The 14,297-nt window shown below is 42.8% G+C and overlaps 1 protein-coding gene across 1 annotated transcript; it reads left to right on the top strand.

Annotated features, from left to right (window-relative positions):
- Window positions 1-466: 466 nt before the first annotated feature.
- LOC147458385 (protein OBERON 4-like) lies at window positions 467-5,115 on the top strand. Its single transcript, XM_086513035.1, has 2 exons — window positions 467-3,714; window positions 3,827-5,115. The coding sequence occupies exons 1-2, from the start codon at window positions 744-746 to the stop codon at window positions 4,399-4,401; spliced, it is 3,546 nt and encodes a 1,181-aa protein (XP_086369161.1). The 5' UTR covers window positions 467-743; the 3' UTR covers window positions 4,402-5,115.
- The last annotated feature ends 9,182 nt before the right edge of the window (window positions 5,116-14,297 follow it).

The following is a 14,297-nucleotide window of genomic DNA, read 5'->3' as shown; positions in this document are numbered from 1 at the left end:
TCCATGCTAAGTTGACGGCCTTTTAGCAAATGCATGCAAAGGATGTGCCCGACCTGGCAAGCTCCCCCGCTCCAACTATATTCCCGAGCTCTTGGTCGCATGCATGCGCTGCTACAACGTCATGTCAGCAAGGAGAGAGTCAATGACCTCTCTCTCTCTCTCTCTCTCTCTCTCTCTCTCTCTCTCTCTCTCTCTCTCTCAGCAGTGTACGCCGCCAGCTCACGAATGCAAGGCACTGGGTGGTCGCGTGTGCGCAAGGACACGATGCATATGTCTATCTGCCGGATAGCCGTCTACACGAGAGGGATGGGATTTGCAACGCTTTTTTGGAAATGACCGAAGGATCTCCGCACAAAAATAAATCCCTGAATTGATGGCTATGTCATCCAACACTGATTTCAAAAGAAGGAAAAAAGATTGCGCTGCTCAAGACACAACAATAGAGAGATAGTGCTGTTCAAGTCAAGGGAAAATTACCAAAATACCCCTCTAATTTGTGCAAATTCCCAAAGGACCCCCAATATTGCCCTTCAAATTTTCCAAAATTCCTGATTATGTGATAAAATATCTCTAAACATAAAAAAATTTGAGCGCCCGCCCATCTCACTCATTCCTATAAGTAAGGACGCAGTTTTCAAAAGGGATTAGGTGGGAACGAGGCTTCTGTAGTCAAAGGGTTCACACACGCGTTGACGCTGAACCCGCAGATTTGTCTCACATTGCCCCCCCACCCTCCAGCTCCCATGGAAAACTCCAGCAACGGCATTAGCACAAGGAACGGCCCTTACTCTGTTTCTACACATCGCCTGTCCTCCCCTGCTTCATCCCCTCCTTTGGAACTCTGCATGAAGGCTCGCTCGGGCACCGAGCAGAATAATCTTACAGCCCGTGCTTGCTTATATAAAGAACGCACTTCTGTCATCCCTAGTGAGAGATCTGATGTAACACACAGACCCTCGCCCAATCCAGACCATGAAGACACGCAGAGATCGAGCAAGAAAAACCGCACCGATAATCAGCTCATGGGAGGGAGCACATCAGACCGCAGCTGGAAACTGGAGAAGACTGCACGCAAGGGTTTCGGATTGGAAAGAGGGCAAGTTTCTCCTTCTTGCTTGCAGGAAATGCCCATCGCTCATCTTCCAACAACAAAGAAAGCTGAAAACAGCTCCATCCAAAGTGATCATCGTGCTCAAAAGGTTGCTGATAAAGGAAGGCTGCCTGCAGTTGTGGGCACCAGGCTTCCTCATAAGAAGGCGTTCAAGACTATGCGCTTCTTGAATGAAGTGAGGGATTGCATATCAGAGAAGCCATGGTACGACTTGGGCTCACATATGGAAGGCAGGGAGACTTTGGGGAGACAATCGCCTCCAAAGTCTCTCCAAAGAACAGATCAGGATGGGAAAAATTATCAAATGAAAGGTACTCTTGCGGATTATGGTGGTGTTGCACATGATTTTCCTTTCATTTTGCATCCTGCTCTTAAAAGAGCTCGATCTAACAGAGAGAAGCAGGGGTGCATGAAGCGTGCAATCAAAGAAATACACCTACAAGAAGTTACGGCCAAGGTTGAGGAATCAAGGGGTCCCGGTGTCTTGGAAGTAGGAGGGGGGAAGACAGATTGCAGGGGTTCCAATGTTCTGGAGATGGTTCAAGATGCTAATGCTAGTGGACCCAAAGGACTGGCGGATTGCACGCATCTTTCTGAGATACTGATGACTCAGAGAGTCTCTGCTGATGAAGGTAAGGGGGGCAGGACTTGCTATCACGCATCGCATGAGATGGCACAGGATGTCCTAGCAAGGGACAATCAGAGAGCACCTGAGATGATGCCGGACATGTCAGGCGGGCTCTGGAGTACTGACAGTGCAGTTAGCGGTGGATTGGTAGCTACAAAGATGAGTTATACTGTTGATCTCTTGGGCAAAGCCCAGGTGACAGAAGGACATCCTGAAATCCAGAGCACTGAAAGCAGTAAAGGAAGAGACACATGCAAAGAGCCACTTCTCACCGTTTTAGCAAATCCTGCTGACATCCAAACCAAGCATATGAAGGGGCTTTTTGCAATGGAGAACTCCAAGAGTGAAGAACAATTGAAGAGAGCCCCTGGGTTGCAAGTGAACAATTGTGAAGATGACATTGCTCATAAGCATAGTGGCCATAGTAGCCAGTGCCTCATTCAAGAGCCATCAAAATTGGGACCTTTTCAGCTGTCTTTAGCACCTCCAGGTACGATGATGGCGGAGGGAACGTATGCTTCAAATGCTAACACCAGTCTCATGGAAACAGCAGGAACTTTACAAGTGCCAGCACACACTCAAATTCAATCCCATACTCAAAATCAGAGTTTCTCTCAATCTCAAGCCCTGCCTCTTTCTGATGGATGCACTGCCTCTCTGCCTTTTTCCCACCACAATCCAAGTTGTTCTCTGAATTATTTTTCTGGAGAGAATTATGAGGAGCTTTCCTGTGGAGGAAGCAGGCATATATCGCAGGGCAATGAAAATGTATCGCAGAGAGGTTGGCCGACTGCAAGTGCTTATGAGGATGATGACAGGTCAAACCAAGGACATGAAACTCCATGGGCTACACAGAGAGCTAGTATGGTAGGCAAGAACATTCCCTCTGAACAGAAGGCTGCAATAATTCTGAGGACTGCGAATTTGCATACAGATGACCATTCAACAAGGCATCTCATCAAACATAAGGATTTTCCTGGCAGATCCTTTGATCAAGATGAGGGTGCTCAGCACCGAGCAGTTACTCCAAGAGAACCTTGGTCCAAGCCTCTTGCTCACACAAGTCAAATCTGCCGTTCTGTATCTTTATCTGAAAAGCATGTTACTGCCCAAAGTGACAGTGCCAGAGGAGATGAAAGTAAACTTGGTGGGAGTTTTGGACTGCAAGAGATCGCAGCAGAGCCTATTGCAATCATGGCGTGCACGATCCAAGAGCTTCCAGACAGTTTTCTTGAGAGCCTAAGAAGCTTAGCAAGGGATTTACTCTGCAACTTCGAGAAACGCCGTGAGTTCTTGAGTCTCCAGAATTTAATCAAGAACAGAACAGACTTGACGGAAAACACACTGTTGCATGCGCAGCATACACAGTTAGAGATCCTAGTTGCATTGAAAACAGGAGAACAAGCTTTTGTGCAAGTGGGTGCTAAGCGACTTACCAACAAAGTGCTGACAGAAATTTTTCTTCAGACTCGATGTCGAAATGTTGCTTGCCAACAATCCTTGCCTGTGGATGGGTGCGAATGCAAAGTTTGCTCCCAGAAGGCTGGTTTCTGCCATGAATGCATGTGTGTGGTATGCTCGAAATTTGATTCTGACAATCAGACATGCCGCTGGCTAGGTTGCGACTTTTGCATGCATTGGTGTCATGCCGATTGTGGGCTGAGGATGTTGCATATTGCACCAGCTCAAAGCAACAAGGGTGAAGCAGGAGATACAGAAATGCAATATCGATGCGTTGCGTGTGGGCACAGCACTGAGTTATTTGGCTTTGTCAAGAATGCTTTCCACCTATTTGCAGAAAAATGGGGTGTAGAGACTTTGGCAAAGGAATTAGATTGTGTTCGACGAATTTTCCATGGAAGTCAGGATGATCGAGGACAACAGCTATGCAGAAAAGTAGAGGCTATGCTTCAAGAACTGGACATGAAGGTTGATATTGCTGGAATTCGCCGCAGGATGTTGCAATATTTCAGTGGTAGGGTTTCCTTCTTGAAAATATTGTGTGTGCTGTGGTTTTGGCTACCGATTTGCTTCAATTAAGTTGCCATTACTTGTGTTTGTTAATGATGTGCAAATGTTCTTTGCAGATGCAGATTTGGATGTGGGCAAATTGCGCAAAGCTGCCAACAAACCATCTACATTCATGCATTTTGACAAACCCTTGGATGGGAAGGCAATGGCTGTGCTGGACTCAGCCGTGCTGGTCACACCTGTAGCAGCAAACAAGACGGTTGCGGATGGGAGAACGATAATGCAGCCATGTGAAACACAGTCCCTCCCAGAAAAGCCTGTGGACACAGTAGCCGAGCTTCATGCTGTACAAGCACGCACTAGGGGCGAGGTCGATCACATACAAAGCATGGTGAGACTCAAGCAAGTGGAGGCGAAAATGCTGCAGCTACGTGCAGATGAAGCTCATCAGCAGGCGAGGGGATTGCAGCAGATCATTCAGGTCAAACAGGACAAGATTGAGGGAGACTACATTTCCAAGTATGCAAAGCTGAAACTGAATGAAGCAGAAGAGAAGAGGAGGAAGAGGTTCTTAGAGCTGCAGGCCCTGGAGAGGGCTCATCGTGACCACCAGAGCATGAAGCTGAGGATGGAGGCACAGATCAAAGATTTAGCCATGAGAGTGGGGAGGGCCACTTGGCAATTTGCTTAGCTGGTTCTATACAGGAAGACCCATATCTTCCGGCTGGCGCCTTGGGCGGCCTCTCTCTCTCTCTCTCTCTCTCTCTCTTTTTCTTTATGGGGTGCACATGAGCTTCTCTCAGTTTTGGAGTTTAGCCTTCATGTCGCAAATTTTGACACGTGTAAAAGGCTCCCCCTTCGGCCATATTATGTTAGTTTAGATGTGCATGTCAAGAGCTTGTGCAAATAACTTAGGTTTGTGTGAGTTTGTAAAGGCCAAGGTTCGATTCCCACAGTCATCGTAGTAAGTTATCCTCCAATGTAATATGTACAACATTAACAATCAGGTTATAGCTTAGTTGGTAAGGTGCTTGAATAATGTCCTCAAGCTTGAAGGCTCAAGTGCCGCCCACTATGTCTTGATTTTTACAAAGGCTGGGCGGGCGGAGGTATATTGTGCATGAGCCCTAGATGTGTGTCCCTGCTTCTCCAAAAAATAACCCAAAAAATGCATTACAAAAAACTATAGAGAGGGTGTGCAAAATGTTACTCAAGGCCCTTGCAAAAAAGGCCCTTTACAGCATGCCCCAATTTTTTGAAGGCTGCAATGCTTGAGATAAGTAGGAAGGCATCTCTCATTTTCTCTATGCTTGTTTGACACATCCAAATATAGAGGCATCTCGCATTCTCTCCATGCTTGTTTGATACATCCAAATATAGAATATTGTTCTCGCAGTGGTTCATACTTTACACTTGTCACTCTCGTACACTTCACAAAAAAGGTCATTTGAAAGTGTTGATTCAGTTCCCCCCCCCCCCCGACCCGATCGCCCCCTCGTCACTATGTCACATGGGCAGCTTCAATGGGATCAATGATGGAGGGAAATAATGGGGGTTTGTCTGTCGTGGGCCATTGAATCTGATGGAGTAGAGGTGGTCCAAATTTTCAAATCCGTCCGCATTTGCAATATGACATGCCCAAAACCCCTCTGTTTCAATGAACGCATGCGGGCATATTGGTTAGTTGTAACCATATTGGTATATCTACCAGTTATATTTGCTGATGGACTTTTGATGAGACTCCTTTTGGCTAGTCATTTAATAGGTACAACACAAGAACCACAAGGGCTAGATTTGGTGTGCTTGATTACAATGAGCTATCTATAGTAAGTATGAGTTTTTTTGTTTTGAATAATGGGTTATATTTGAGGGGTATGGTTATCGACCGTTTCCCACTTTGAGCTGAGAGTCCTTTTGGCTACACATGATAGAATAACATTAACTGTAAATATATTGTTTAGGCATCTATATCGAGGTACGATTATTGCTAGTTTTTTTCATTTTACTAATGTATATTATACATCTCTATGAGGTAACCCTGTACTCACTTTCTTCAATTTGGGTGAGCTTTGGTGAGATATATACTTTGGGAAAACTTTAAGAGTTAGGTGTACTCAAAATTTTGATTCCGGCTTATTTCGGCTTCGGTTTTCACTACAAACAATATTACGCAAGCAATTTTGTATTTTTTTACAAAATTTATAGGCTTCTTATAATCCTTTGTCATAAAAACTAATATCTAACCAACCAAAATGATTTTCTCATATTAAACTGATTACTTAATGTGGGAGAATAAACGGGAACAAGGATTAAGATATAGATGTGCTTATAGATCTATTTCAACATGGGGCCAATGGTAAAAGGGTCCAGATGAGAATTGGCCTATTAAAGAGCAAGGCTAACCAATGGACCAAAAGACCTTAGGGTTGGCTTTATTAAAGCCTCCAATGGTAAGTGTTAAACGCTTTAAGACATAGTCTTTAATTTTTAAACTTTAGTCAATTAAGGTCCAAGCAGGCAAGGGGGCAGTTTGCTTAAGCAAGGGCTGTGCTTAAGCAGGGGGCGAGCTCTACAAAGGAGGGAGATGAGTAGTGTGTGTGCACCTCACCAAGGACCCATACTCTCATGAGAAGAAAGGGGCCACATGTCAGATGTAGAGGCACACTGCTCAAGTAGGCAAGGGCAGTGCTTAAGCAACGGGGGTGCTAGCTTAACCTCACAAGAGGGAAAGAAGGACACTTGTCAAGAGGCTACACACCTTACCCCAAAGGGAGCCAAGCTCTCATTGGCTAGAGGGCTACATGGCCCAATGAGCTTCAAGGGAAGCATAGGAAAGGGGGTCGACCAAACTACCTCCCTCCTCTCTCTCTCTCTCTCTCTCTCTCTCTCTCTCTCTCTCTCTCATTTGAGCATCCCACGAGCCCTCTCTCTCTCTCATTCTTCTCTTGACACACTCTTGTGAAGCAAGAACTTCATCTCCTTCTCCAAGCTTGAGAAGCTGAGTGCCTACTACAATAAACTCTTGGCTATGGATGCAAATCCACACAAGAGAATGCTTATGCTTGCTTATCAATCTCTCTAATCACCATATCACTATCAAAAATAGATTTCACATGCCTCGAGTAGAAGATCTGTTTGATAACCTACAAGGTTCCACCTACTTCAGTACGATTGACCTTAAGAGTGGCTATCATCACATAAGGATAGTGGATGAAGATATCCTAAAAACCGCGATTTGCACAACGTTTGGTCTTTATGAATATCTAGTCATGCCTTTTAGCTTGACTAATGCACCAGCTACATTCAATCGTCTCATGGAGAAAATTTTTAGACCGTACCGTAAATTCACTGGAGTGTTCTTTGATGATATCATCATCTACTCCAAGTCTTTGGAGGAACATAAGCAACATCTCCAAGTGATTTTTCAAGCATTGAGGGAGAATAAGCTTTGTCTCAGGGATCCATCAAAGTTAGAGGTAATAAAAGCATGGACTAACCCAAGGAATCTACATGAGCTAAGAAGCTTTATTGGTATGTGCGCATACTATAGATGCTTCATAGCAAAATTCTCTCAAGTACCAGGATCACTACATGACTTAACTAAGAAGAACGTTAAGTATGCATGGACTGCTAAGGAGCAAAATGCTTTTGATAAGCTCAAAGAGAAGCTTACTTTTTAACCAGTCCTCGTGCTTCCGGATCTCTCAAAGCCATTTGAGGTCCAATGTGATCCTTGTGGTGATTGCCTTGGAGCAGTTTTGCTTCAAGAAGGGCATGCCATAGCATATGAGAGCCGAAGGCTCAATATTGATGAACGAGTCTTGGGTATTTATGAGAAAGAGCTTTAGCTGTTCTACATGCTCTAGGCACACGGAAGCACTACTTATTAGGGACTCCATTCAATAACGAACCAATCACCAAAGTCTCAAGTATTTCATGACGCAAACCAAGCTCTCCGACAAACAAATGAGGTGGGCAAATTTTCTTTCGTAATTTAATTTTCATATTGCTCACATTGCTGGTAAGCACAATCAAGTGGCCGATGCACTTTCACGACGACCAAAAGTTAATGCAGTGTCTATAGCTACTCACAATGATCTATCTTCTATGATAGATGAGTATGCTATTGACCCTGACTTTAGAGACATAATGTCAGGCCTTACTTTGGGGAAGAAAGAGGAACCTTTCACCTTGTAGGATGGTTATCTTCTCCACGGAAATAGGCTATGTGTTACCCATTCCTTTCGTAAGAAAGTTATGTATGAATCCCATGCTCCTCCCTATGCGGGGCATAGAGATATTCAACCTACTCTCCGAGGAGTAGAGACGTATTTCTATTGGCCTACCATGAAAGTGGACATACAAGAATATGTTTCAAAATGTGTAGTATGTCAAAATACTAAATATGATAGAGGGAAGCAACCTGGATTACTCCAGCCATTGCCTATCCCAAATTCACCATGGAAGAGTATATCCATGGATTTCATCTTTGGATTACCGAAGTCTATCCATGGGAATACGAGAATATGGAGAATAGTCGACAGGTTTAGCAAACAAGCGAATTTTTTTTGGTCAAAAAGACTATTAAGACACACCAAATGGCAACTCTCTTCATATCACAGATTTTCAAACACCATGGATTACCAACATTCATCGTGTCAGATAGAGATCCTAGAATGACTAGTAATTTTTGGAAAGATCTCTTTGAAAATCTAGAAACAAAGTTAAATTTCTCTTCGGCCTATCACTTACAAACGAATGGCCAAAGTGAGATAGCCAATCTTTCGATACTCGATCTACTCAATGCTTATGTTACCGAAGTAGATCAACGCTCACAATGGAAAAAGTACTTACCTCTTGTAGAGTATGCCTACAATAATACTGTACATACTTCTACGGAAAAAACACCTTTTGAGTTCATTGAGAGAAGACCTAAAAGTCCCTTGCTACTCAAAGTACATGGGAAGATCTTCACCGCCGATGAGTATAGCCGGGACCTACAAGAATCTTTTCAATAGATTAAGGAGGCTATATCCATCTCTCAACAAAAGCAAAAAACTGCTGCTGACAAGCGCAGAAGGGCCTTAACATTCAAAGAAGATGATTGGGTCTTGCTTAAGTTTCCTAAGGCTCGATTAAGGCAAACCACGGGCAAAAATCCTACGGGCCATCAAAAGTATTATGCTAAACTAGCAAAAGATACTATGGTCCTTTCCAAATTTTGAAGCCCATCAATGAAACGGCTTACCAACTCAAGTTGCCCAACCATTGGCTCATACACAATGCTTTTCATGTGAGCCTACTTAAGCTCTACAAGGGAGAGCCACCAAGTGAACCAATTATTGAAGACCCTCCCGAAGTTGAAGACCAAGAAGAGGTGCTACAACCTGAAGCTATCCTTCGGCATGAAGACAAGGTACTACGACATGGTAAAGATTATCCGATGGTATCTAATTAAATTCAAAAATTATCCTTTTGAAGATGCTAGATAGATGCAAGGAATACAACTTAAGGATAATATGAACCTTGTCAATGCTTACAATGCTACATTAGAGTAACTAAATGTACAAATTTCTTTTAAATGATCCATGTTTTGGTCTTATAAGACTAATTCTCTTTTTTTAATTTAACTAGTATGCATGCTTAGAATCATGTTTGTGATGACGACGTCTCTCAAACACCAAGTAGAATTTGTCACTCTACTTTGGGAGAATGAAATGGACTAAAGAGTAGACATGCTTGCGGCAGCTATGTCTCCTAAGCACCAAATGGATTAGTCATCCATCTTGGAAAGATATTGTAGGGTAAAAAGGGATCCTTTACCCGCTAAGTAAAATTGACTAATGACTACAACTTTATCTCTTCTACCTCGTAGTCGAGGACGACTATGATTTCAAGAGAGAGGTAATGTCATAAAATCTAATATCTAACCAACCCAAATGATATTCTCATATTAAACTGATCACTTGATGTGGGAGAATAAACGGGAACAAGGGTTAAGATATAGATGTGCTTATAGATCTATTTCAACACGGGGCCAATGGTAAAGGGTTCCAAGGTGAGAAATGGCCTATCAAAGATCAAGGCTAACCCATGGAGCAAAAGAACTTAGGGCTGGCTTTATTAAAGCCTCCAAAGGTAAGTGTTAAAAGCCTTAAGACATAGTCTTTATTTTTTAAACTTTAGTCAATTAAGGTCTAAGCAGGCAAGGGGGCAGCTTGCTTAAGCAAGGGCTGTGCTTAAGTAGGGGGCTTGCCTGCTTACCAAGTTCAAAGAAGTTATTACAAAGGAGGGAGCGAGCCCTACAAAGGAGGGAGGTGAGTAGTGTATGTGCATCTCACCAACAAGGGCCCATACTCTCATGAGAGGAAAGGGGGCACATGTCAGATGTAGAGGCACACTGCTCAAGCAGGCAAGGGCTGTGCTTAAGTAAGGGGGGTGCTAGCTTAACCTCACAAGAGGGAAACAAGGACACTTGTCAAGAGGCTCACACCTTGCCCCAAAGGGAGCCAAGCTCTCATTGGCTAGAGGGCTTCATGGCCCAATGAGCTTCAAGGGAAGCGTAGGAAAGGGGGTCGACCAAACTACCTTTCTCTCTCTCTCTCTCTCTCTCTCTCTCTCTCTCTCTCTCTCTCTCTCTCTCATTTGAGCATCCCACGAGTCCTCTCTTTCTCTCATTCTTCTCTTCACACACTCTTGTGAAGCAAGAACTTCATCTCCTTCTCCAAGCTTGAGAAGTTGAGTGCCTACTACAATGAGCTCTTGGCTATGGATGCAAATCCACACAAGAGAATGCTTATGCTTGCTTATCAATCTCTCTAATCTCCATTATCACTATGCTAAGCTATGCTCCAAGAGCTATGAGTGATTATGTGCAAGGGGGTATTTCTTTCTTGTAGAGATACTTCTATTTCTCTCTTTCTCCTCACTCCCTGCCAGCTCTCCTCACCTTTCATGGTGTTTGAGGTCTTGGGATTGAGGCTGGACACTTTTCAAGTTCATGCTAATCATGTTTATTGTTGTTATTATGCTAATTCTTGGTGAATGAAGCTTGTCATTTTCACCTCATCAAGAAGGTCTCAAGGAACACAATCTGTTGTATTGTAAACAAGACTTCCGTATGGAAGAATCTATAATACAAATGCCTATTGGAGGGGGGACCCGCTCCAACTAATCTGGTCCTCTATTGGTGTCAATTTCTCTAAACTCTCACTATCTTTTACAAGTATTGTTCATGCCATGTTAATGAAGTAAATGTGTTAGTGTTGCTCTCTCCATCCAAGCACTTTCTTTCTCACTCTACATCTACACACAGAGGAATGCTCAAGGAAATGCTCAATATGTTATTCACTTTCCGCTCCAACTCAAGTTAAAAGGCTAATTACATTACATTGGTATCAGAGCATTTGGTTTCTCTTTTCTTGTTTAAGAAGAGAGGTCCTTAAGTAGCCTATAAATGGTTGATGTTGTTAATTATATTAGGTTAAGTGGAACTGGGATCTATTATCGATTTTGTTGAGCCCACTATATGGTGCACATGTCGGGAGCTTTGGACTTAATAATGGAGTCTTTTTAGACTTGCCTACGACTTTACCATTATTGAGCCACAAGAAGTCCGAAAGGAGCTAGCCCTCGGCAACTCTGCTTTGATATACCTACTCCTCTACTCTCTATAATTAACCACTTCGAGCTATGGGTATAGATACTTAAGAGTCGATTTTCAAAGGCTAAGAGGAGTGGCAACTAAGGTTTGGAATTGCCAAAGCATACACTAAGTACATACATAAATTTTGTTAACATGGTTGACAATAATCAAGAGAGTAGAATGAACATTGATAGCTTTGATTTTGCACATGAAGGTGCTAATGATGATGCTCCCATGTTTGTGAATTATCACTAGGTTGTAGAAAGCTATGGGAAACCCTGCTTTGCAAGCCTAAGTTACTCAACAACTTTGTGCTTATGGAATTTACCTTCCTCTACAAGAGGAGAGAGAGCTTAGGAGGCCTCTTGAAGAGACCCCCAAAAGAAGACTCTCTCCCATTCGAGAGGAGGAATCCAAAGAGCAAGAAAGCAATGAACGTTTAAGTTCCTCTGAAGATGTGGCTCCACGAAGATGGCAGTCTAGACGATCGCCCACTCCTCCCAAGAGGAAAAGATCAACACATAGTCCTTCTCCTTGTCATTCCAAAAGAGAAGAGAGGAAACAAAGGAAGAAAAGGCTAGGAAGAGGTCACCCTCTTCTCCTTCTTCTTCACCTTCCTCCTCTTCCGATGAAAGCTATGGCTATTCTCTTAGAGAATACAAGAGGGGAGGACATCGCAAATCATTCCCTGCATGGAGAAGGTCCCAAAAGCTAAAGAAGTTCAAGGAGGGAGGAAAGAGTATCTCTTTTCTCACCTATGATGGCACCTTTGGTGCTACCAACAAAGTGTTGGCCTTCATCCAAAAATTTGATGCAACCTTTGGAGACGAGGGCTTTACGGAGTCCTCCAAGCTACACCATGTAGCTATGCACTTTCAAAAATCAGCTCGTCAATGGTGGGCTAGCCTTTGTGGCAACGGCGAAGCCCCAAAGACATGGAAAAATCTATGAGTTTCCATCATGAAGCAATTGCTTGCAAGCGATGCAAAGGACAAAGTGCTTACCAAATGGCGCAGCTTGAAGCTTCTCTCTCATGAGTCTATCCACAAGTATGTAGACAATTTTTGGGATTTATATCTCAAGGCTACCGTCTTTCAAAAGATAGACTTTGTCGAGCAAAGGAAACAATTATGTGTGGGATTACCTGAAGAGTTGGCTGAATACATCAACTCTCAACGGCCTGGTACTATTAGCAAAGTAATCCATCACACTATGGTTGTTTCACGTATCAATTTCTATCAAGTGGCTAGACGTAATGTCAATCCCATGGACAACAAAGGCAAAAATGATGCAAAGGGGAAACCAATGTTCAAAATTCTTCCCAAGGCACTTCCAACAACAACAACAACAATCGGTCCAAGGAGAAGGGAGTTTATAAAGGTAAAAAAAAACTCTCTCCTGAAGAGCTTGAAGCCATTAGGAAAAGTTTGGACTAAAAAATGGGCCTTGTAAGAATTGTGGATGTGGCATAGCTTTCAAAAAGTGGGGATCGGTAAATTTTTTGCAAATAAGATCCAAACTTGTCGAAGGTTGGATATTTAGAATCTACTCTTCAAATGCTATCTATTGATATATAGCATGCATGTATCGGACATTGCCTTCATGTAGATCTAGAAAAAGGTGATTTTAGATTACCGTAACGGTAACAAAACCTGGCTGATTGAAAAAAAATGGCATAACTTTCATAGAAGTCATCCAAACTTTTCGGACCTTGGCTCTTTAGAATCCATTTTTCAAGAACTTCCCAACGATAGGTCATATCATGGGGTTCTAAGCAATATTTAGAAGGGTCTACCGGGTTGCTTTCTTTTGTACAAATTTGATTATGTGGCACTCTTAAAAGGCCCAAAATGAGTTCAAAATTTTCCTAATGTTGTTCACAAGGACCATAAGTGTTTCAAGTGTGGGGAGCAAGGCATGGCTATCGTTCTTGCCCCAAGAAGAATACTCGCAATAAGACTCCTAGGGCTTCCACCATCGAAGCTCCAAAAGAGGATGCTCATTGCAAAGGATCATCACTTTCCTATGCTTGGGGAAAGGTAAGAGAGCATGATGCCTTCATCTTGTTTGACCCTGGCTCTACTCACAACTTCATATCAATGGAGTTGGCCACCAAGTTGGGCATTCAAGATTTTGAGATGGGAGATATGGTAACGGATGACGCAACTTTCAAGGGACAGCAAGCCTCCGTTACTCCCTTGATTGGGAAGTTGAGGCTTCATGTCCAAAACTATGTCGACAAAGAAGACTTGTTCATATCTCCTCTCTAACATGAGGATGCTATCCTAGGGGTGCCATGGTTTGATCACATGGCTGCCAATATAAAGTTCCCTGAAAGGAGAATCTACTTCACCTACAGGGGAAAGAACATGTATATAGATGCTAGTGAGCCAGAAGGCATTTTGAAGACTCAAAATCTACAAATTGCTAGACAAACAGGGCCAAAAACTAAATTAGACAATAAAAATATTTTTCAAATTCACTTTAAATCATCTGGTACATAAAAAAACTTCAGCTCAACAACATCTTTTGTTTTAAATTAAAATATTTTCTGTTACAGTTGGTATGCAAGAAATTCTCTACCAACCAGAACATATTTTGCATCCATTTTCTGTAAGCATTTTGGAAAAGGAAACTTCCTACAACATTGCATGAAAGATATGTGTAGTTCGATGTTAGCTGCTATACATGCTACAAAATTTTTGAATCATTCAAGGGGATTATTGACCTCTTCTCCTAAGTCAGGTTTAGGTGCGGTTGATTTTAATAATGAAGAAGGTGCTGATTGTTGTGGCTGCATCGATATTGGTGGTGGTTCTAGAATCACGTGCACTAGCCGGGGTTAAAGTGGCCTAAATTGGAGATGTGGTGGGTTTGTATTGTTCTCCAAGAACAAACAAATTTGTCTCTAATGTCTCAACTCCACAATTGGCACATTGTAG

Source organism: Adiantum capillus-veneris, chromosome 5, assembly GCF_014529385.1.
Source record: "Adiantum capillus-veneris isolate H3 chromosome 5, ASM1452938v2, whole genome shotgun sequence".
NCBI lineage: Eukaryota > Viridiplantae > Streptophyta > Polypodiopsida > Polypodiales > Pteridaceae > Adiantum > Adiantum capillus-veneris.
The sequence above is the reverse complement of the archived record's forward strand: the minus strand, read 5'-3'. Positions and strand labels throughout refer to the sequence as shown.

Coding starts and splice junctions, on each gene's coding strand:
- LOC147458385 (XM_086513035.1), top strand. CDS start 744: ATGGAAAACTCCAGCAACGGCATTAGCACAAGGAACGGCCCTTACTCT. Junction 3,715..3,826: donor GATGTTGCAATATTTCAGTG/GTAGGGTTTCCT, acceptor TGTTCTTTGCAG/ATGCAGATTTGGATGTGGGC.